The following is a 24,790-nucleotide window of genomic DNA, read 5'->3' as shown; positions in this document are numbered from 1 at the left end:
AAATTAACATGGTTTACAAACTTACCTTTTATGTTCATAGTTTGATTTTTTAGCCGAGCCATCTTATCACATGTACAAGGATTGTCAAATAATTAAACATAATTTTTTTTAAGAGATATTTATTGAGTTCAAAGTATGTTGGTCTTTGGAATGCTGGTTCATTACCTAAATTACATTTCACACGCTATGATATCGTCAAAAATGGTTGACAAAAATAATCAGTCGAAATTCATAATAATTAAGTAACATTTTTTTTGGATTTTTAAAATTTGTAATTTACAATTCAATAATGTAAAACACAATCTCTGTTCTTTTGAAAACGTTCACACAGATAGAAAAATCAATGGAAAACAATGAACCGGCATACAATCTCTAGCACTCTCACTTTCGCACACGCCATAGATTTACTGTAAATATTGTATGAAAGCTCAATAAAGCATGCTAATTACATTTATGACATCGAATTGTTAGGGCTAAGACTAATGAGCAAAGCTAATGTATTCTCGCCTCAGGGCCGTGGCGCACCTACGAGTAGGATAATTACGCAGACATCGAGTAAAGCAAATAAAGTGTGAGTTAAGGATATCCAAAACAAACAATTAATATTCTCATATTATACCGAGCGTGCACTCAACATAAGTTATTTGGCAAAAATTTATATTAAAATCATACCCAAAGATCCATGATCCGGTGGTCCTGTGTTAAGAAGTGACGTCCGTATTCACAATCCAAAAAGTTAACAGTTCACGTCTACAAGCGATATCGAGCAGAATCCACAAGTGAGACCGCAGCCGTCCGAGATCCTTTGGTACGATCCGAAAATCCGAGTATTCCTGTGCGATGAGTGCGCGCGTCCTACCCGACGGTCCCATCCCATCCCATGCCATCCTATCCTACGGCATCCTGACTCACACCTCCAGCCAAGCACATCCAACGAGCCAAATCCACAGTGGATGAAACAAAAAAAAACGTACTTTTAATTATATCAACTCAATTACATACTACAATATCAATTTCAACTCGTTCTGTAAGCGACTCATTAAATACAAAATTCAGCATATTAGGGGTTTTTACATTTGTGACGAGAGGAGAGTGCACGTGACATGTCGCCTGCAAAACAAGTAGTATGGACATACATATGTTGATCTTATTATAAACATGGCATAGCGCTAAGTGGGCGCAGTCTCGGGGCTACGGGGTCGCGGCGCCCGGCCAGCCGCCGCTCCTCGCTCGCTCACACTGTCAAACAACATCACCTTCAGTCCGACACCCTCTACACATTGCCCTACACTTATCTCACACGGTCACCAAAAAAAGAGAAAGTTATCTGACCCGGTAAGCATACCAACAAAAAAAAAGGTCATGAAATCCACATTCTATAACTAGATCCCCGATTAATACAAAAAAAACAAAATCCTTGTTAAACCATAGCTACAAGAAAAAGAGTCATGAGTCTTCATCATCCGGTATAGTTTTTTTTTAAATAAGAGAAGAGGGCAAACAAGCAGCGGGAACACTGTGGTATTCCATAAATTAGTAACACTTACTAGCGCTTCGCTATCAATTTAAAAAACTGTTACAAGGTCCTTGGTAGACTGTAGCTTGCTACAAATTATTTTATGTCAAGATTTAAAAGGATATCTAACCTAAGTAATAAGTCAAACTAAATTTTGATATATAGACTGTCCTGTAGAGTTTGACAAAATGCATTCAAAAATGTATACTGTATATAATGTAATGTGTACTGACAATAACTTTTAATAAGTCATGTGTAGTGACTATCGTGCAATAGTTCCATACATTTTTGAAGTCCACTATGGAATCGCTTCAAAGCGCACTTTGTCTTTTCATAATGTAGCTGGCAAGTCTTTTATGTCTATGTAGGTTTTACATGATTTCTAACAGAACTTAGCAACATCTCTCACCGGGCCAGATAACTTTTTTTACTCTAAAACATTAGTAAAATAAACTAAGATAACAGATAATAAAATCTTATAATTTAAACTATGATGGACTCGGCAGGATTAAAAAGCACCCAACTAGACGGCCTGCTTATCATAAAAACTTTTTTTGACCAATAATAGATTACATACGAAACAGTAAATGTAAATAAAATGTAAAAAATACTATTAAAAACTTTGTAAAAATAATATGTTAACAGTAACCTCGTATACTTGAGGATAGCAAAAAAAAAAAGAAAAAAAAATAAAGTTATATGTAAAATAGTTTCTTATATCCTTTACGTGCCGCTGAAATAAAGTATTGATTAAATCACGTCAAATTAGGTATTTTCAAATATTGGAATTAGATTTTATTTTTCAATATTTTTTAAACTACTACATTTATGACACAGTTGATTTTTTTTTCAGCTTTCGCACTATCTTTTACATAGGATTGTGTGCATTTGTAAATGTAACGAATGTGTGTATTTTGTTATATGTATTTCATGTGTGTATAAAGATGAGTGTATATCAAGTGTGTAAAAAGCCTAGTGTTTTTGAAGTATGTACAAAGACGTTTATATTTCAAATTGTATAAAACCATTTCGTATATGTTTTTCAAGTGTGTACAAAGACGAGTGTATATCAAGTGTGTAAAGTCTAGTATTTTTCAAGTATGGTCAAAAACGTTTATATTTCAAAGTGTATAAAATCATGTTGTATGTGTATTTCAAGTGTGTAAAATAGTATATGTATTTCGAGTGTGTAATAATGTTTGTAAAGTGGTTAACGGTCTGACCTGCTCAGTAGTTGTGATCACGGCTGCGACTACGGCTGTAGCTGCGACGCACCGGCGAATAAGTCGGCGATCCGCGTCGCCGCGGTGAATACGACCGCGACCTGCCCGAAGCACCTCTATATACAAATATTCATAGTCCACGATACATGGTCCTAGATTTTGGACTATACTGCACAGGAAACCCAAAATAGGCAATCGGGATTCCTTGGAGTACACAGAAGACCCGGTATGTGATATAGTTAACGCATACTTAGAACAGATGAATTGACCCATGTTTGTAAGAATAAGGAAATATTTTTTTTGTGTATCAAAATGTAAAACGATAAAATTTCAATGTTGGTAATACACAAACATGTTTGAAAGACTGCGAGTAATCATTTACATATTAATGTTGTTTTTATTAAGAAACTAATAATTCGTTGCTAAATTCAAGGAGACTGCATAATGATAAAGTACTTTGATCTGAGGCTGTGATTTACACTTTAGCGGAAATAAATGTCTATGAAAGTAAATCATATAGGTATCTTACTAGTATTATAAAAGTGAGTGCTTGAATGGATGGATGGATGTTTGTTTGAAGGTATCCTGAGAACGGCTGAACAGATCTTGATTAAATTTGGCATACATATAGAACATAGTCTGGAAGAACATATAGACTACTAATTTTTAATTTCCTGCGGACGGAGTCGCGGCCGACATCTAGTTTAATATTACCTGTCACGATCACCACTGTATCTGTCACCACCACCACCGCCGCCGTAGTCCTCTTTCACCCGTATATATGATACTTCGCCCTGAAATTATACTTTTTTTACACATATGGCTAACTTAATTTGCATATTACTTTAAAAATGTACTCATTGTGTGGCATTAACATATGTAATGACATTAAAAAAGTAAGTTCCAATTTGCATGTACGATTACAATACGTCGCTACATTTTTTTAAATTGAAAGACTGGGTTAGTGTTAGATTTGAACTTGAACAAGAGAATTTTATATTCACCAAACAATTAATATTTCATCAAGTAATACAAGGTGACATATGTAGGTAATAAATTATATCTTACTTCATGGCTTCTAAACCGTGAGTCGTCAAGTTTTTTCACTGCATACTTCATATCTTCATGACGGAGAAACTCCACAACACCGGTGCCATCCTTGAAAGTGTCAGCAAAGCAAACATCGCCCGCTTCACGCATGTGGTCTTTAAGATCCTGGAAACAATTTTTATTTGACACTAGCTGTCACCCGCGTCTCCATCCGCACGGAATTTAAAAAAAACTTAATAAGTAGCCTTAATGTTCTTTCAGGACTATGTCCTGTATGTTAAATTTCATCAAAATCTGTTAAGCCATTTTGGAGATACATTCAAACAAACATCTATCCATCTAAACTTTCGTATTTATATTAGTAAGATTTAAAAAAATCTACACATTTGATTACTATCTAATTTAACGAAGTATGGTCTAAACCTTTTGAAGGTACTAATTTTTGAGGTACTAAGTTTTTCACATGTATGTATTATACTTTTAGACATTATTAGTTAGAATCATTTAGAATAAATGGCGAGCTTTCGTTACCAAGTCAAGTGTCAGATTGGTTAGTGATGGGACATAAATGTTGAGATTTTAATTGGGCATGTGATGCTATATTAAAATTATGTCCTGACTGATCTATTTACCAACCTGCCAAGATCCAGACGGTGGTAACCCAGTAACAAGCACTCTGTACTCTGAACGCCTAGCCGGAGGGCCTCTGGTTGCAGGTCTGGCACCGAAGCGGTCCCCTCCTCCGCGCCCGCCTCTTGCGCCACCTCCGCCACCGCCCCGAGGAAACTCCACTCGGAGACGATAACCATCATAATCATAGCCATCTCTTGCACGTACCGCATCATCTGCATCCCTGATGTGCAAAACTTATGTAGAAAAAATATTTTCAGCATTTAACCCTACCTAGCTCATATACCAAAGAAACATATGAACTGCTATTATGTAAAATATTAACCTAAAACAATTTCATAAGCAAAATATCAGTTCAAAATTCACCCACAATTTACATTAAAACTAGGCCAATAAATTGATAATGAAATTCAACTGCCATTACAATATCATCATCATCAGATCACTATATGTCCCCACCGAAGAGCTCGGAGCCTACCCTAAGTTAGGGGTGACTAGGCCATAGTCAACCACGCTGGCCCACTGCGGGTTGGTTGACTTCACACATATCTTTGATTTTCTTCTCAGATATGTGCAGGCTGCATCACGATGTTTTTCTTCACCGTAAGAACGTCGGATAAATGTACATATGTAAATCAGAAATCGAAAGACACATTGGTACATGGCGGGATTCGAACCCAGGACCTGCAGATTGCAAGTCAAGCATTAGACCACTGAGCCACCAATGCTCCATTACAATATAGAAAGGGAAAACAATATGTATTTATACAAACATATAATTAGATAGACATAAAGTTGTTGTGTGTAAAGTAAATTATCAATTTCTTATCTGTATTCAGTTTCAAAGCCCACTTAAACACTCTGAAGACCTTATCATTCTTATAATAAATAAGATACTTTGATAACATTTGTGATAATGCAAAATAAAAATGTAAGATTATATATTTTACATAATGATCTGACATGTATTGTTAGACATATGGCTGGTGGTCACACTAATTATTAGCGCTGACAGTCAAAATGTATTTCTAGACAGCGTTCATGCTGATTGTTATGCATTAAAGTATAAATCAGCTCTGAACTGGTTCTAATTCAGCATATAAGCTTGAACCAATGAGCTGCGGTTTATATAACTTGGTGACAAACTACCAGTTGCCTGGTGACCAGCAGTTTGCAGCTTGAAATGCAAATCATGACTCTATGCTGGTACAAATTAAGCTGTCTGCTATGTTACTATATAGGATTATAGATAAAAATCATGCGAGATTTAAAGATACTACTCTAACATGAGGTTACAAAGCGACTTATAAAGTTCGTAGCAAAATTGATCACCAAAAAACTGTTTCTGGTCAAATAAACGACACATGCTGAAATTATTTTAAAAAAGAAATGAATTGTAATCATATCAATAGATTATGATATGACATTATGACACGTTAAATTTTATAAGAAATCTTTAACCGCCAAAAATATTATGTTAACCAACATATTCTCACCTCGGATCCTCGAATTCCACGAATGCGAATGGTGGACCTTTTCTGTTTTTCAGATCGACAAATGTAACTTTGCCAAATTTGTAAAATAAATCTTGAATGTCCTTTGTTCTTATGTCCGGCGGTAGGTTCCCTACGTATATTCTGCACTCATTTCGGTTGCTGCTACTTCCTCCTGACATTGTTATAGGTTTTGAAAAATGTAAACTTTTAAATAACTATTTCCTTAACTTTAAAGTATTTATGTACTAAGTTACGAAGTTTTTTAATATATCTAGAATAAAATAGATATTTCAGCTGAAGCGTTTGTGTCAAATACAAGATGGCGGTAAACAGCAAACGACAACGATACGAATAGATCGGATATTCGTATAGAATGGCAACAAACAATCTTTTGAAGTCAACATTTATGACTTGCTTCTTGCTTACGCACGCGCTTTTATAATCATGACTCTTTATTTTGTTTCAAAATTAAAATTAATATACAACCTAAATAAACAATTTTTAAAACATTACCTAAAAATACATTTCAATGAAAAATATGTCGTTTCAAGAATATCAATCAATACTGAATAAAATGTGTGATCACTTTTAATTTGTATACGTTAGAATTAATCAAGGAAATACATAATTTTTTATAGAAATTCATTCTTCAAAGTGTCCTTCTTGGCCATATATATAACACGACATAACCGAGTTTTGTGTTTCGAATCGTTTTGAATTTCGAACGCCCTCTGCCGCAATTGGACAAAATCCGCACTGAAAGAAGCCTGTGAAAGAATCCTCTGGAAAGTAGGCATACGATCTCCGGTATCTAAATCATTACGTGAGAATTTGTTCTTTAGCCCGAAGTAAACGTGAGTATTTTAGTTTTAATAATATTCTTAGCTTTACTATTAATTCTAGTTCTTAAAATGGGTACATAATTTTAAGTTTTTCTTGATTTTCTCAAAAATTCTTGACTTCTAACGTGGGTGAAATTAATCTCTAGTCTCAACCTTTGGGTATCTAGCAAAATGTTTTATTGATTAAATTTCGTGAGTTTCTATGGGGATAAATTACACTGTGTCATATTCCTTTTTTAACGAAATCAAATTCATACTTTGAGCTCCAAACTAGTTCCTTTAATTCTATTATCTTGATGACTGGTATAACTGCTAAAGCTAAGATTAGGATAGCAAGAAAAAATCATCAGCAGTCGTTTACTAGCGCCAGGTAAAAATAATTCATTTTTTGTTGAACGCCTGAATTTTCTCCACTTTTGAAAATACCTTTTCATAAAAGGCGCGCTGATGTCCCGATTTTCGCGCCTGACCTTTACAGCATTCTATAAATAGTTTTGCTGTTATTGAACGTAAACAATCAATGGGGCTGTTATACGCATGTGGTGAAAATCTAGGTGTGAACACGGGATCGAAACAGGGTGGGTGTGAAGTTAGAACGTTTTATTGAAACTGCTGTAAGAACACCTATGGTTTTTATTTTGACGATTTCATGAAATTCAATTGTTATTTTTGACATATGTAAATTCATTGATTACATGACATATTCGGTTTTAATTAGCTCTTACATAAAATAAATTAAAACTAAAATACAAATATTAAATTTAAAAAAAATACAACTCACCAAATGCTAATTGTTGACATGGATCAGTTGTACAAAACATTACATTACAAGACATGCAATTGCATTGAACGGAATCACAGAACAATCATGATACTTATCCTCCCCCTCCCAATAAGATCTAAGTCAATAATAATACTAACTTCCTGTAAGCCCCCCTATATATTAGTACAGAAATATTGACAGTTCCCAGTCTTGTCTTATAATTGCAAAGAGTTTTTCTTTACCAAACACAAGTATGTCTTGGCGTGATCAAAAATCTGGGGATTTTGCCTCAAATACTGAACCATGGCGTAATTGGTAATCACAAGATTTTTTAAAACTTTTCTTTGTTTTAAAATTGTACCTGTCTTTCTACTTGCTGTTTATTTGTATATTCCAAATTTACTTAGGAAACTGTTGATGCAATAGTAAATTTAAAATAATTTTTGTGAACATCCTTTGAGTATATTTTATTACAAAAAAATGTACAACTGAACATGTTGATCCAGTTTTGAGACAATTCTATTCATCTATATCTAAATTTGTTAAACATTGTTGCAGCTATAAACCTGACAACATGTGCGACCGCAAGGCGGTGATCAAGAATGCTGACATGAGCGAGGAGATGCAGCAAGATGCAGTGGACTGTGCAACACAGGCCCTTGAGAAGTTCAACATCGAAAAGGTGATTATGAATTTTGATGTTATTTTTGTATTACATGTTTTTGTTAATTTACGAATATTCTTGTACCATTCCAACTGAGCTTTAGGTTTGTTAGTTTATGATAATATTAAAAAAGGATATGAACTCTCAACCTCAAGATCGGATATCCATACATTAAGCCAAAATCCTATTGGTGCTTAATATTTCTGATGATTCCAATGTGTGACTTTTAAAAATAAAGACTAATGCCATATATAAGCAAACTCTGTCGGCAAGAACTTGGCACTATGTTATTTGGTTTATCTAACAGAATTTGTTTACTGAAATAAAACATAAATTGACTTAAGGTAGAACACTATAAGCTTATAACTTAATAAAAGCAATATGGTCAATAAGATAAAAGCAGATTATTTGTGGTAGAAACTTACACCATTGTATTATATCTAATTTTAAACTGGTTCTATCCATAGCTTTACAAAACTCTATGCCACTGCTTGGCCATGAATTTGTGAATACTAATTCAATTAAAACACTAGCAGTAATGGAAAGTGTTAAATTGTTGCGAGGCTGATATGGGTTTCTTATCAAATTTTGGTTGCCTGTGATAAATTTTGCGGTTAAAATTAGGCAATAGTTTTCTCATAGAAAAAATTGATAAACTAGTTTGTTGCTTATTTGACCCCTTTATAGGTCAACTTTAATATCATATTTATAACTTAAAAAAAATTATGAATAATTGCAATGAAATATTGGAACTAAAGCTTGAATTTGAGTAAACTATCTTTATTGAAGCATCTCAAATGTCTAGCTGGATTTAAGAAATAATTAACACCAAATGATTGTCTTAGTATTCTACTATACTAATAAAATTTATTCATTTAAAAAAAAGGGTCTTCACCAAACTGATGGGCAGACAATAAAGTGGTCCTTTAAGGGGTTTGTTTTTTTTCCTCAAGGTATGGACCCCTAAAAAGGTCTGAATGCTTATGTATGTGTATACTTGCAGGACATTGCTGCCTTCATCAAGAAGGAGTTTGACAAGAAGTACAACCCAACATGGCATTGCATAGTCGGCCGCAACTTCGGCTCGTATGTCACGCACGAGACGCGTCACTTCATATACTTCTACCTTGGCCAGGTCGCCATTCTCCTGTTCAAGAGCGGTTAATCCCCTACTCTGCACCTTTGCTCTAAATTTTATGTTGTTAGCGATGGACATAGTATAACCGGGTTCGAGGTCCACCTCTCGAACAATCTGCCAACTCATCCCATGCACCGTGACAGGACACGACACTTTACATTCCTACCTGTAGGTAGCATTTACCTAGTTAATGTCTCCTATCTGACTCTTGGGGTGTGTTGACTTCGGGAGGTGTTGTATGTGTACATGTAGTGCGGTTGTGTGAGTGAATGGGTAGTGTGCGGTCACCATGCCTCTTCACCCCCTCCTTGTTATAGACGGTGTTTCTCACGCGTCGAATCTCCAACACTTTAGTACCCGGCGCACTTGATGTATGTTTCTGTGTTAGCTTTATGTTAAGGTTCAATCGACTTGGAAAAACATTCACTTTTAGTGTATTTATATTATTAAAATTTTTAGTTTTATTCCTAGACTTTAACCTAGCATAGCTGAAGTCATATGTTAGTACTTATCTAAATTTATTGTTTATTTCTTTGTTTTTACATACACTGGAGATATTTTCACTACTTCTATAATAAATTAAACTTTCTTACAAACCCATTTTGATGTTTTATTTCATATTTCATACATTACAATTTTCGAAGAAAAATCAGCAAGAAAAGGTTCCCTGATGCAAGTCGAAAGCTGCTTGTGACCAATTTCATCACTTTAACATCCGCAACCAGTAACTATTACAGTTAAGCTAGTGCCTTCGACGAGATTGCAAAAGGCGGCAAAATAGCAATTGGATACTTCGCCAAAATAGCGAAATGGCCTTTGCCTGTAGGACGTTTGCAGATACGTTGCCTACCTATCGACAAAGTAGAAGACGCCCAGAAAAGTTATTTCCCCTTCCTCTGTCAAATACAACTCTTCGAGTCCGTTCCTTTTAAGAAAATGGAAAGAGGAATAGAACAAATTAGGCCTTCGGGACGTACTCATCCAGACTACACGGTATTGCTTCCACTTCACGCCTGTCTTCTGTTTGGTCGTAGTATTACACCGTTCGAACCACCTCATTCCAGCAAAAGATGTTACTGCAGATTCTACCATATCTTTTTGTTACTGCCGAGAACAGAAAATAGAAATCTCACTAAAGGACAATGAACAAGTCTGTCGGGTATGTGTCCCCACCCAACAACAGACGTAGGATTTTCAATATACTTATGACTACCCATGAAAGTACTAATAACCATTTTTCAACTGAGAAACAATGGGGTTTATAAAAAAAGGAGCCACAATTGTTTATAAAGCTAAACCTAAGAGCAAAGTGCAAATCTTGAGAAAAAGAACAAATACTTATAAATATTTTTCATACAAGTTGTGAGCAACATTGCATTCTTAAATTGTAACTATTGAAAATTCTATATGTAGACCATGGGCGTCGCTGTTTTCATAACTCAATACAAGCAGATTCATTGTCTATAGAACTTTTTAAAGCTAGCTTACGCCTGCGCACTGCCTGCGCGGAAGAAAAAAAAACTTATGCGTTCCTTTCTACCTATGTTTTCTCTCACATTACGTTCTAAATCCATGTCGATTATCGAGATTTGTTAAACCAGAACGGCTTCAAACATCCATCCATTCATCAAAATTTTTAATTTATAATATTTTAGTAAGAAATAAGATTAGTAAGCTTAATAAGAAATCGGTTGAATGTCATGCGGTGTGAGACTGAAAGTGTCAGAGGCCACGTATTGCAACAAACATAGTGCCTACTTTATAAGTTCTGATAAGAATTGCATATAACAAATAAATATGCTAATAAATATTGTGCAAATTTAACCGAATGACCGACTAGAGTATATTATTTCTATTTAATCATTTAAATGTAGTTACAGTAATTTATGTGACAGGTACTTTTCTGTATTCGTAAGGTTTTGTAAAAATAATGTAGAGATGTTCGAAATTTGAACTAAAAAAAAAGTAAATAGTAACGTCAATTGGCGCTTTTAAGCCAGAACCAAGCAATAACTGTCATTTCCAAAATGTCCAGTGTTTCTATAGATTTCTGTGATGTAGGCGGTGCATAATTCAGCCACCATAATTAATCTCACTGATGATTAGATGCTTCTGGGAAAGCAATATTATGAATTATTAGTTATTATCTTCATGTCAATACTAAGTTATTAGTAGTCGCATTATAAATCTTAATTCTTATCTTACTTGTATCTTACTAATGAGAATGTTTGGATTTATCGATGGATGTATGTTTATTAGAAGTTAACTCTAGAAGTAGTAAAGGCAAAGGAAACTTTGACTATGGAATATTTTGCATTACGGTCGTTTTTAGCTGACTTCTAAGGATAGATTTCTCATAATAAAGTATACCCTGAGCGACCATTACGACTGCGAGTATGACAGTTATAGACCCAAAACGTTGAGAATAATATGAACGAAGTATTTCGTTATTGTTATATTTATAAAATTAGATAACATAACCGCAGTTTCTATCTTGTTTTGGCTGTCCAGGATTGAAGTTCATGCTATTTTAGCCCTTATCTCATTGACATATGAGCTTTAGTCCTTGTTCTGATTGTGGTCAGGACTTCTATTCGTTCCTGATATTTGATGCACACGTTTTTACGAAAAAATAATATAAATTGGTCAATTTTTGTTTATCATATCAGTCGAGAACAAGGCTTTCCGACTGACTGTCTTTCGGAAGTTTGGCAACTTTTTTTGTTTTTTTTTTTTAATAATTCATCCAAGAGTCAGGTAAGAGTTATAATTATATTTATTTAAAATAATGTACCGTGAACGAATTTACATTTATTATTATTAACAGATTTTAGCGAATCAAAATGGCCGATTCAAAAGAAAATCTATTACTTTTCTTCGACCGTCCCACGGAGCCATGCTTCATGCAAAAGGGGGAGGAAAGATCTACCTTTCAGATACCTGACAATTTCTACGTAAGTTTATAAATATACTAGCTCTCGTCTGTTACTCCGTCTGCGCGGAATTAAACTTAGTAGCCTATGTGTTCTTCTAGGCTATGTTCTACATTTGTACCAAATTCCAGCAATATCCATGTAGCCGTTTTGGAGATACCTTCAAACAAATATTCATCCATTCATTTAAACATTCGCGTTTATAATATATAAGTAAGGTTTCTGAGATCAAAATCCCTGTTTAAAATACATCGTCATCACTGTCATTACCTTTGACAAAAGAAATTGGGGATTTTGGTCTCAGAAACCCACGGTAAATAGTATAAATGGAAACTATTTAGTTTTGCACAATATGTTTTTACTTTTACATATATTTTCTATCGCGACTAAGAAAACTTAATTCACCTCTACCATACTTTCGGTCTTCTTTATGAAGCCATCTTCTTTCCCTTTCTTGTTATTTCCTATCTCTCCTGTATTTTTAGACATTATTAGTTAGAATCCTTTGTCATGAATGGCGTGCTTTTGTTACAAAGTCAAGTGTCAGAATGATTAGTGAGGGGACATAAACGTCGACATTTTAGTAAGGCTAGTGTTGCGCTACTCCGGCAAACTGTCGGATTTTCTTCCTAATAGTATATACCAAACTAACCTAATTCAATTACAGCCAGATAAATACAAGGCAGTAAGCAACACCTTGGCTAATCGCTTCGGTGCTGATTCTAAGTCTATCCCGGTGAACGAGATAGCTCTTCCGAATCTACAACTGCCGATGGAGCTGCCGTTCAACAACCAATTCTCTCTGTTCGTGCCTAAGCATAGGAAAATGGCGGGCAAACTTATTGACATATTCATGGGTAAGGAACGATTACATGCATGAAGCTATAAAATGTAAAAATCCACTAAAATGTCGATTGTTCATCCATAATTTTAATCTATTTGGTTCAAATTCAAATATTGTTTAGAGGGTGAACAATTATGTACTGTATTTATATTTTGTACTATACCGTTGGTTTCTGAGACTAATCTCTGTATAAAACATATCGTCATTCCTGTCTTTGACAAAACAGAGATAAAAGTAAGTTTTAAACGGAGATTTAAGTCTCAGAAACGCAACATTAATACAAAGCAATTAAGATAATTATCAGACTGATCTCAAGGAATATTGATGTCAGTCGGGTGTGTAAAAGTAATAAATAAGATCTCACGCCCTTAATCCGAAGTTACGCAGAAATCGTCAACCTTCAACTTTCTTTTAAGATTTATTTTTTTCTAGGTATGAGAAACGTTAAAGATTTGATATCGATATGTTCGTACTGCCAACTACGCATCAACCCTTATATGTTTAACTATTGTCTGTCGGTTGCTATTTTACACAGGTAAATATATTTTTTTTTACAAATTTTTATAGCTTTCATTCAGTCAAGTTTCTTTGACCAAAAACAAATATAATTTTTTCTTTCTAAACTATTAACTACACATTACTTCTTACTTTGTTTTCATCCTAGACCTGATACTAAGGGATTAGACATCCCTACGTTTGCTGAAACATTTCCTGACAAATTTATGGACCCTAAGGTATTCCGCCGCGCACGAGAAGTCAGCACCGTGGTTACTGCAGGCGTGAAGGTATGTAGAGTCAAACGAAGCTGTGTAAAATTAAAAAAAAATCTTATAAATAACAGTATGCTATTGTAACTTTGTGTCTCTAATGCCATTTATGTTTAGTGCTAATTAGCAAAGAGGTTGAATGATCGGCCTTCAAATGTAAGAAACTCTTAGATTGGAATATAACAGCCATTCCAAACTAACTAAAGAGAAAAGACTTTAGGCATAATTCGCCATTAACTTATCAACTTTAAAAAAAACAAGAGAGTTCTCATTTTTTTTCCGAATTCGAAATTCAAAAAGTTAACCGACACAAACTTCATTTATCAGATGCCGATAACAATACCATTGAATTACACCGCGTCACCATCTGAACCGGAGCAGCGTGTGGCATACTTCCGTGAAGATATGGGCATCAATCTTCACCATTGGCACTGGCATTTGGTCTACCCGTTTGATGCCGCAGACCGCGCTGTAGTCAACAAGGACAGGAGAGGAGAACTCTTTTATTACATGCACGAGCAGATCATTGCCAGGTATAATCACAGTTTGTTTCTTTTTTTATATTATAAGGTTGCAAACGAGCTACCGACCACCTTACTTCGCCGGAATAGCGAAGTCACCGCTGCCCATAGACATCCGTAATTGCACATGCGTTGCCTACCTTAATAGCCAGAGGACTTTATATTTTTTTCCATTATAAGAAAAGGGATGGAAGGGAATCGGGATAGGCATCTGCTCTCTTTTCTCAAGGAAGCGGAGAGGGATCACCATATGATCGTAGATTGATATTTCAAATATGCTTATTAATTAACTTCAATTAATTTAAATGTTTCTCTTCTAGATACAATACAGAACGATTGTGCAATAATTTGGGAAGAGTAAAACGCTTCAACAACTTCCGAGAGCCAATAGAAGAGGGTTACTTCCCCAAACTGGACTCGCAAGTGGCCAGTCGAGCTTGGCCTCCCAGGTAATTAATTATTACTTTACTTTACTAATCACTTTTAGACATTATTCATTAGAATCCTTTGTCGCAAATGGCTCGCTTTTATTACAAAGTCAAGTGTCAGAATGATTAGTGAGGGGACATAAACGTCGACATTTTAGTAAGGCTAGTGTTGCGCCACACCGGCACAGTGTCGGATTTTCTTCCTAACATTACTAATATTATAAATGCGAAAGTTTAGATGGATGTTTGTTTGAAAGTATCTCTTGATGAAATTTTGCACAGATATAGAACATAATCCGGAAGTACTTATAGGCTACTCTACTCTCTACTAATAGGCTACTCATTCAGTTTTTTATTTATTCCGCGTGGACGGAGTTACGGTCGACGACTAGTTACTAATAAAATATATTAAATGCGAAAGTTTTTACTTTCGAGTTTTTACTCGAAAACAGTTGAATCGGGATGTAATTTAGAACAAATATCTGTTTACTAAGTCAGTTTTTCAACGCTATGCGGACGAAGTTGTGATAGCTTTGATATAATTTTCTTGATATATTTTCCTTATAATAAATACGAGATAGCACTCTGAGTCATTGTTTGTCACTAGAGTTTGACGTCAGAATGGTTACACGTGGATATGTAGAGATAATATTTCTATTGAGTAGATTTTTTAGAACTAGAATTAGAACTGTACTCATTCCCTCTATTAAGTGATGATCAGGGCCAAAATGATATATCAACTGTCCACTTCATTCGACATAAATCATTTTAGAATAAATAAATTATTGGAAGTGGATGGTTACAAAGGTAGAGGAAAACAAAAGAAAGTATGGATTGTGTGACTCTTTCCCGCTGTCATATCGAAATAGATATGACGGCTCATAGAGATGTATGGAAGAGTAGGACATACTATGCTAATCGAATGATAGATTTATGATGATGTTAAATAGAAAATAGCTAAAATAACGCTTGGTCAAGTATCCCACGTGATGTTAAGCGTTGATTTGGTCGAAACGTTACGTTCGCAATATTAATATAGCGCAAGATTTATTTCTCTAGAAGCTTTCCATAACTTATTTGAATTTACGATTCTTGCTCGCGTGATTAAAACTCGTACTAGGAACAACCTAGTACGGAGTAAGTTTTTATTTCGTATTTGGATTTGTAAGTTCGATGCCCATAATCAAATTTAGTTGTATGCATAAACTTCGATAGGATTGAAAGAGGCAGATAAAGGAAGGTTTTTTGTAATGGGAGATAGATCTAACTTCTTACTAATATTATAAATATGAATATTTTGATGCATGGATGTTTGAAGGTATCACCAGAAGGGCTAAACGGATCTCGATTAAATTAGGCATACATATAAAATATAGTCTGGAAGACTGATGGAGTCTGGAAGAAGTATGGGCTACCAATTAGTTTTTTTTTTAATTCCGAGAAGACGGAGTCGGGCGACAGCTATACAATAAAATAAATTTTATTTTAAAGGACAATAATTAAATTCGATTACTACTTTTATGGTTTGATTTAAATGGAAAATCATCGTAAGACTCAATAAGCTTGAACTTTCTCGAAATACTTAGAATATTGACAAGCAAAATTAACCTAAAACAATATAGGGTTGTACCTAGTTGTCATTAAGTACTTTCCCTATGTCAATTACAGATTCGAAGGTTCATCAATTCGAGACTTGGACAGACCGGTCGATCAGATCAGGAGTGAAGTTGCAGAACTAGAGACTTGGAGAGATCGTTTCATTGAAGCTATACAGAACAATGCTGTTCTACTGGTAAATACAATATCTTGTTCCAATCCAAAGCTTTATTATTTCAACCATAGGCATACTATAATTTTTAAATAATAGTAGTTAATCTTACTTCCTTACTTGTAGACATTATTAGTTAGAATCATATGGCGCGAATGACACGCTTTTGTTACAAAGACAAGTGTCAGAATGATTAGTGAGGGAACATAAACGTCGACATTTTAATAAGGCTAGCGATGCGCCGATACACCGAAACAGTGTTGGATTTTTTCTCAACATTACTAATATTATAAATGCGAATGTTTGGATGTTTGTTTGAAGGTATCTCGTGAACGGCTACATGAATCTCGCTGAGATTTGGCATGCATACACAACATAGTTTGGAAGAAAACATAGGCTACTAATTATGTTTATTTTGATTTCGGACGGAGTCGCGCGCGACAGCTAGTTACACTATAATCTTGGTAAAAAGTAAAAATATTATTAGCTAAAAAATTGACAAGCGTAATTGCCGCCATTTGAAATATGACGTTTAGGTGTTTACATTTATGCGTTCAACAGAAATAAGATAATATAGGTTAGGATTATTATCACGTTGTTTACATGTGATCAGAGTTTCTAATGTTTTTACTTTTATAATTTATCTGTGGGGCTAGACGAACATTCGATAAGCGAAGTCATTAATTGAAAAGTCAAAAATATAAAAAATAAAAAACATACAGATGAATTGAGAACCTCCTCCTTTTTGTAGTACGTTAATAAGTTACAATATCTTTATATATGTCTTTTTCTATGTAAAAAAATATCGTGCATGTCAAGTATTTTCCTATACATTTTGACGATTTTACTAGCAATAGTAATAATCGAGCAAGTAATAAGAGCGTCGGTGGCTCAGGTGTCAAGCACTTGACTTGCAATCTGCAATTCCTGGGTTCGAATCCCGCCATGTACCAATGTGTTTTTCGATTACGATTTACATATGTACATTTATCCGACGTTCTTATCGTGATGAAGTCAACCAACCCGCACTTGCCAGCGTGGTTGACTATGGCCTAATCACCCTTAACTTAGAGTAGGCTCCGAGCCCCTCGATGGGGACGTATAGTGAGCTGATGATGAGTAATAATCGACTGTTATATTGTCTACACTCACTGCAAACGATGTTGTAAAATTAATTTAATTAGTAACTCTACTTATATCTAATCTTAATAATATTATAAATGTGAATGTTTGGATGGATGGATGTTTGTTTGATGTAGAAAGACTGAACGGATTTTAGCAGACATGTAGAACAAATTCTGGAAGAACACATAGCCTACTTAATTTTTTTTAATTCCGCGCGGACGGAGTCGTGGTCTGCCAGTCATATGTATGATTATTTTTAACCTATAAGCTACCAATTCCAAGAACAAAACACATTTCAAAATGTAGGTATCTATATATTTTTTTCTGATGAAAGATGGCTGCCCAATTTGCTCATTTAAAAACTATTGCGTAATGATGTTATTGTATGCAAAAGTACAAATTACAATTTGTATAAAGTGATTTATTTTTTTAATGCAGCCAAACGGCAGTCAAATGCCTTTAGACGAAGAAACAGGCATAGACGTGCTCGGTAACCTGATGGAATCCTCTATCATCAGCCGCAATAGGGTCTACTACGGGGATCTACATAACATGGGCCACGTGTTTATCTCTTATTGTCATGATCCTGACCATCGTAACTTGGTACGTGGATGTTTTTTTTATAGTTAGATGGTAAACGAGCATTCGGCCACTTCATTCGCCGAGATGGCAAAACGAACGCAAGAGACACCCGTAATTGCTGATGACCTTCCTCTTATCAATGGAGGAGAAGACCCATAGGAAGGGCAAATATTCTCTTTCTGTGCGTTCCATCATTTCCTTGGAACAAAATAGTTTGAAGGGGAAGAGGATTAAAATTAGGTCTCCTGAATGATATCCAAAATGATATTTTAAAAAAGTTTAATAAAAGTTTAGCATTATTGTTTTTAATTGACTGAAAAGGTGAAGGTCCTTAATACCTTTGTAAGTTTTTTTTTAAATTTATACAGGAACAATTTGGAGTGATGGGTGATTCGGCTACGGCCATGCGCGACCCTGTATTTTATCGCTGGCACGCGTATGTTGATGATCTGTTTACGATGTATAAGAGCAAATTACCACCTTATGGAGATGACAGGGTGAGTAGTGTTATATAACCTCTTTTTAGATCGAGTATTCGGCCAGTTACATTTGGTAAATACTTTGTAACCAAAGAAGAAAATAAAAAAAAATGTATATAATTGATTCATTTGTTAAATGACAACTGCAAAATAGTTGATTGTTCATGGGTTTTTGAGACCAAAAACGACGTTTAAAAATATTGTTATCACTGTTTTGTCAAAGAAGTTTTGGTTTCAAAAACCTACTGTTATTTATAAAAAGAATTTTCAACATAACTTATTAATATGCAAATTCAACTTCAACATAATTGACTTATTCCAGTTGGATTTCCCTGGTATTCGTGTGTCATCTATCAATATCGAGAGTCCTGCAGGCGCTAACACGTTTGCAACTCAATGGGAACAGAGCACGGTGGAACTGAGTCGTGGCATGGACTTCACGCCACGTGGAAGTGTGCTCGCTCGCTTTACACATCTACAGCATGATGAATTCGTCTATGTGTGAGTATTATTTTGTGTCAAAAAGAGACAAAATATACAGGAGTTTCAGTTCAATAAAAGTTTGATGAAATATACCAAAATGCAATATACGTTATTAATTGTGTCGTGAATATGATTTGAATCTAATCATATGCTAATAAAAATTATTATTGTTACAAAAAAGTTTAATTTAGAAGTGACTTGAATCGTTGAGCTGCTTTATAACTAAATTTGCAGTTCACGGCTCATCGCGATTTACTATAAATATGTGAGCTGCCCGGTGATTCGCTCATCACTTAAATCATAAGTCTATGCCAGTTGAGCTGCGAGCCGGTTCACTGATATGCTTCACACCGTAATGAACAGTGGTGAACCGTGAGCTGATCTGCGGGTCATCAATTTTATTTGAGTTACTCATAACTAGTATTGATTGTCTAGGATCGAAGTAAACAATACCCTCGCTCAAGCCGCTACGGGAACTGTACGTATATTCATGGCACCCACCGTTGACGAAAACGGTGCCCCGCTTACCTTTGAAGACCAGAGACGACTCATGATCGAATTGGACAAGTTTACCCAACCATGTAAGTATAATTGTTAAGTCGGGGAAAGTGGAGACTTTTGTTGGAGGCCAAAGCCTACTTCGGGTCGCTGCGTCACCCTACCTAGTTAATATTTTTAGGACTAAGATCCTACGATCATTTATATATTCTTCATGAGAACCGATATGATACAAATTCCAGTGAATGCGGGAACCAACACGATCCGACGTAGGAGTATCGAATCATCAGTGACAATCCCATACGAGCGTACGTTCAGGAATCAGTCTAACCGACCGGGGACCGCGGGCTCTGCACAAGCCGCACAGTTCGACTTCTGCGGCTGCGGCTGGCCTCACCACATGCTTATACCTAAAGGCACACCTGAAGGATATCCTGTGGTAGTCTTCGCTATGGTCACCAATTGGGATGAAGATAAGGTATGTCCCGTACTTCAGACACATATTTTGTTTTGACAATTCTTGTACACATATTGTCGTCTCTTTTTATTTAAAGAGAATTTGAGGGAACACAATATTGTGATAATATAAGTCTAAATGCAGTAGAAACCTACAGTAATATTATAATAACGCTTCTCTAAGCAATGTTCATATATAAAAATATTTGGGTTAGTTATTGGGTTAGAAAAGAAAAGGAACAAAAGAATGAGAATGAGAGAAAGAGATGCAAGAGTTATATAAACTAAAGAAACTCAATTAGTAGCATGTGTGTCCTTACAGGCTATCTTTTACATCTGTGCCAAATTTCATCAAGATCCGTTAAGCCGTTCCAGACTGTACCTTCTAACAAACATCCATTCTCTTTTATTGCATTTATAATACTAGTAAGATTTCATTAATTTCCCAGATCGAGCAAGATCTAGTAGGAACCTGCAATGATGCTGCGGCATATTGCGGCATCCGTGACCGTCGCTACCCGGACAAACGTCCCATGGGATTCCCCTTCGACCGTCCCGCGCCTGTTAGCATCTTAGAAGACTTCCTGAAACCAAACATGGCGATCAAACAATGTAACATTCGCTTCACCGACGCCACCCGAGTACGTACACAGCAAGGGTAGGTTATTTTGATAGTTAAAATTTAAGCCGTCTTTACAAAAACCATAAACATTTTTAAGATTTGTAACTGGCAACTTTTTTGTTTCTGATTTTTAAACGTGTTTTAATACGTGATCTTTGATATAATGATTGAATTTTGTAATAATCTAAAATCATCTATAAATATCAATAAAATATAAGTTTTTGTAAATATGGCTTTATATTTTACTAGCTTGACAGCTGTCATTATGACATTAAGGTATGCAGTCTAAAGAAACAGATAAAAAAAGTTATGTTTAAAAATATTTTGACCGGAATTTTTCACGAAAAGCCGTTTTTTTAATTTCATTTTGTTTAAATCTCTACCTGTCAAACGAGTGTATGTATACGATAACACTACAAAATAAAAATAGTGAATTTATCTTTGAATCTGTAATTATGTTAAATTGTCGTGTAATGTTGTTCGATTTAAAAATTATTAAAAAAAATATGTATTTTTTCATAATTACCGTAAACAAAAATAAAAATACAAAAGTAAGATTAATGATGATTCGATTCTAATAGAAAATTGATGTATTTGTCTAGATTTAAGGCAGTAAAATGTATTCTATACTATAGATCAAGACCAAGCAGTAACACGCAGCTGTGTGGATGCCAGATGGAATATACTGCGAAGGACATTGACAAAATAATAAGAAAGCCATATTATTTTAATAAAATAAAACAGAAAAAATATTGCCCAGATTACATATTTTCACAGATAAAAAATATTAAACCATAGTTTTTTTTTAATAATCTTTGAAGACATCGGTAAAAAATTTGCTAAAAAAATTAACCTATTAATATTTCTTTGTAGTGTTCTTAATTTAAATTAAAATAAGATAAAATAATTCCTATGAAATATTATTGATAATTAATAATTTTAATTAAATACGGGTCATTTTATTTAGATTTAATTCTGTCAATATATTGTATTTTATTTATATCTATTTATAAGACTTAATAATTATTGTTTTTTCATATTTTGTTGTTTTATTCATGAACCGTTCTAATAGGTGTTTAGGCTAGTAAATATTTTTTCTCTATTATTAGGGAACGTACTCATACTACGTGACCCGTTTAGGGGGGGGGGGTCCTTAAAATACTAGTCAGGTTTTTGTCACGTAGTCGTTACTTGTTATTTTTCATAATACACAATTCACTAGTAATTTAAGTATGCATGAAGTCTTATGCTATAAAGGCGAGTATGAGACAATTTTTTTTTAATTTTTGCCTGTGCAATGATTAAAAATCATAATCATGAATTACTACGTAAAAACTAAAGGGGGGGGTCTTAGCTTGTACTACGAGTGGTCACCGAGGGGAGGGAGGGGTCGAAATGACTAAAAAATAGGTCACGCAGTATGGGTATGTTCCCTTTAGAAAAAAAAATAATATTAATATTTTTTAAATAATTTATTAACATTTTAATATACATACTTACTATTTCTGTTATTCTTAATTAAATGCACAATGAATTTAACTATATATAACCTTTCGTCACGCCCCCACTGGCATCATGTAGTAATCTTTATTTCTTTCAGCGTTAATTAATTCCATAGTTCTGTAATTCGGAGATTCCAAACCAGAATACGTCGGTATATATCTTATTTCTGGAATATTCGATCTTCTGAGCGGATATTCAGATCGATATGTGGGGAAATAGGGGTATCTGGGGTAGTTGGGTAGTTTGGGGTAGCTGGGATAATTGGGTCGATTAGGGTCATCGCGCTCATGTATCTCAATTCTTAACGGTGGGGTTTGTGTGGTTGTTACCGCGTTTGAACATCGGCATGATTCCGTTTGTGACTGGGGTTCGCATGGAGCTTGTGCGTTGGCGAATGCACAATATGCTGCCAGTATAATTGCCGCGATCTGAAAAATAATAATTTAATGAAAATTTATACAATAAAACCTTAGCGCACGTTTTAAAGATTCCCGAACTTGTACATTTTCAAATATACAAGTTACTTTATACAGGATGATTCTCAATTCTTAATAGCTTTTAAGCTTAAAGTATGTTCCGTGATTTTCTACAGAACTAAAGTTCATTTTTTTTATAAAATTTTTATGAAACATCCTGTACTATAAAGATTATACTTTTTGACAGAAAAAGCAAATCCTGAGATAATTTTATTTGAGTTTATAATTTTCAAAATAAAGTTAAATACGAAAGAAATTTTAAAAAATAAATACCTGCACTCCGAAGGCCATATTGAAAACTAGTAGTATAATAAGAAATTTGTATTCTTATATACTTATAATACAATGCAACTTAATGTGCGGTTACATCAACCAAAATTAATAAATAATAATTAAACAAAATTAACTTAATTATGACCTTATGTGCCGTTTTAATTATGTGGTTATCACGTCATTTTAATAATATTCAAAGAATTTTAATTACAATTACATTCGAATTAGAAATTATGAAACGCAATTTTCTGGTATCAATTATCATGGGATATGGCAACACTGGAACCAAAGACATTTAACATATACGTATCAACAGACAGGACATAACGAACCAAACCGTACGCTTAAAGTCTCGTCTACTTTGAAGCATGTTTTTTTTAAATATTATAAGGTGGCAAACGAACAAGCGGCCACCTGAAATCACTGAAATAGCGAAGTGACCGTTGCCCATAGATATTCGCCATTTCATATGCGTTGCCTACCTTTATTCGACGGAGGAGAGGATGCACAGAAAGAAAATACTTTCCCTTCCCATGCATCCTCTCATCCGGAAAGTCCACTTCCACTTCCTATCATTTCCTTATAAGAAATAGGATGGGAAGGGAAAGGGGAATAAATTAGGCCTCCGGGACGCACACTCATCAGACGAAATGCGGAATTGCTTCCACTTCACGCCTGTCTTCTGTGTGATATTTCACCAGGCGAGCCGGGCCAATTCGTGCGAAGATGTTACAGCGGGCGCTACCACTGTTAGAATTGTCTATTAGCGATTATGTGTGATTATGCTCAAGAAAAGAAAGCATTCGTAATGTCCGTTCTATAAGTAGTATATTTGAATCTCTTTGTAATACACGCTAGAATATGATAAAGGTTATCGCGCAGTCTGTCTTTGTATGACTATTTAGTACAAAGTGAAGAACCTTTAGTAATATAGCAACTTACCGATATCAGCAACTGGTAGATACAAAATTTACACGAGTATTTTATTTATCGAGCGTCGGTGGCTCAGAGGTCAAGGACTTGACTTGCAATCTGCAGGTCCTGGGTTCGAATCCCGCCATGTACCAATGTGTTTTTCGATTTCACATTTACATATGTACATTTATCCGACGTTCTTACGGTGAAAGAAAACATCGTGATGCAACCTGCACATATCTGAGAAGAAATTCAAAGATATGTGTGAAGTCAACTCGCACTGGGCAAGTGTAGTTGACTATGGCCTCGTCACCCGTGACTTTGGGTAGGCTCCGAGCCCCTCAGTGGGGACGTACAGTGAGCTGATGATGATGATTTTATTTCGATAATATTTATTAAGAGAAGTACTGTAGTATAAATTTTTCGCCTTTTAACTTAATGTTACCCATCTTCTGTCTGTTCCTCTCGTTATAATGAATGCGTTTTATGAAAGATTAAATTATTTCGATCATCATCATCATCAGCCTTTATTTGCCCATTCAGCCTGACCTCTATTAGAATGCTGGGAAAATTTCCACGACGCTCTCTTCTTTATCATGCCAATTGGGGGTTTAAAGAGTTATGCGAGACTCTGTAATTTGAACACTATGTGGCCTCTTTTTGTCTAGCGCCCTGAGCGACCACCCAGCCGCGTCCTACATTAGCGCAAGTACTGTGCCCAGCAGGACTACCAATGCCGTTGTTAAACAGTAATTTTAGTAAATTTTGTTAAGTTTTTTCTAGAGGTTTCTGAAG

At 34.9% G+C, this 24,790-nt stretch overlaps 4 protein-coding genes across 6 annotated transcripts; 2 read left to right on the top strand and 2 right to left on the bottom strand.

The window, feature by feature from the left end:
• Positions 1-26: 26 nt before the first annotated feature.
• Positions 27-6,273, bottom strand: SF2 (splicing factor 2). 2 transcript variants are annotated; one of them, XM_013312370.1, is made up of 6 exons: positions 5,916-6,273; positions 4,426-4,642; positions 3,808-3,954; positions 3,454-3,533; positions 2,740-2,855; positions 27-1,239 (listed from the first exon to the last, which is right to left on the bottom strand). In XM_013312370.1, exons 1-5 carry the CDS (start codon positions 6,092-6,094, stop codon positions 2,744-2,746), a joined length of 735 nt encoding a protein of 244 aa, XP_013167824.1. In that variant the 5' UTR covers positions 6,095-6,273; the 3' UTR covers positions 27-1,239; positions 2,740-2,743. The 2 variants fall into 2 exon arrangements, with proteins under 2 accessions (XP_013167824.1, XP_013167826.1); XM_013312372.1 differs by having other exon boundaries at positions 259-1,239; positions 2,740-2,840; positions 5,916-6,271.
• Positions 6,274-6,658: 385 nt separating this feature from the next.
• On the top strand, positions 6,659-9,922 carry LOC106117914 (dynein light chain 2, cytoplasmic). 2 transcript variants are annotated; one of them, XM_013312430.1, is made up of 3 exons: positions 6,659-6,769; positions 8,079-8,202; positions 9,188-9,922. In XM_013312430.1, exons 2-3 carry the CDS (start codon positions 8,095-8,097, stop codon positions 9,347-9,349), a joined length of 270 nt encoding a protein of 89 aa, XP_013167884.1. In that variant the 5' UTR covers positions 6,659-6,769; positions 8,079-8,094; the 3' UTR covers positions 9,350-9,922. The 2 variants fall into 2 exon arrangements, with proteins under 2 accessions (XP_013167884.1, XP_013167883.1); XM_013312429.1 differs by lacking the exon at positions 6,659-6,769 and adding an exon at positions 7,739-7,835.
• Positions 9,923-11,995: 2,073 nt separating this feature from the next.
• LOC106117883 (phenoloxidase subunit 1) lies at positions 11,996-21,318 on the top strand. The gene is made up of 14 exons (XM_013312387.1): positions 11,996-12,079; positions 12,150-12,276; positions 12,923-13,112; positions 13,532-13,634; positions 13,764-13,884; positions 14,194-14,399; positions 14,708-14,836; positions 16,484-16,607; positions 18,147-18,311; positions 18,659-18,787; positions 19,092-19,270; positions 19,688-19,833; positions 19,993-20,228; positions 20,656-21,318. The coding sequence occupies exons 2-14, from the start codon at positions 12,166-12,168 to the stop codon at positions 20,866-20,868; spliced, it is 2,052 nt and encodes a 683-aa protein (XP_013167841.1). The 5' UTR covers positions 11,996-12,079; positions 12,150-12,165; the 3' UTR covers positions 20,869-21,318.
• A 1,011-nt stretch (positions 21,319-22,329) lies between these two features.
• LOC106117739 (uncharacterized) lies at positions 22,330-23,122 on the bottom strand. Its single transcript, XM_013312152.1, has 2 exons — positions 23,081-23,122; positions 22,330-22,759 (listed from the first exon to the last, which is right to left on the bottom strand). Exons 1-2 carry the CDS (start codon positions 23,096-23,098, stop codon positions 22,385-22,387), a joined length of 393 nt encoding a protein of 130 aa, XP_013167606.1. The 5' UTR covers positions 23,099-23,122; the 3' UTR covers positions 22,330-22,384.
• Positions 23,123-24,790: the final 1,668 nt, after the last annotated feature.

The sequence above is a fragment of the Papilio xuthus genome, unplaced genomic scaffold (genome assembly GCF_000836235.2).
Source record: "Papilio xuthus unplaced genomic scaffold, Pxut_1.1 DF827679.1, whole genome shotgun sequence".
Lineage (NCBI taxonomy): Eukaryota > Metazoa > Arthropoda > Insecta > Lepidoptera > Papilionidae > Papilio > Papilio xuthus.
The sequence above is the reverse complement of the archived record's forward strand: the minus strand, read 5'-3'. Positions and strand labels throughout refer to the sequence as shown.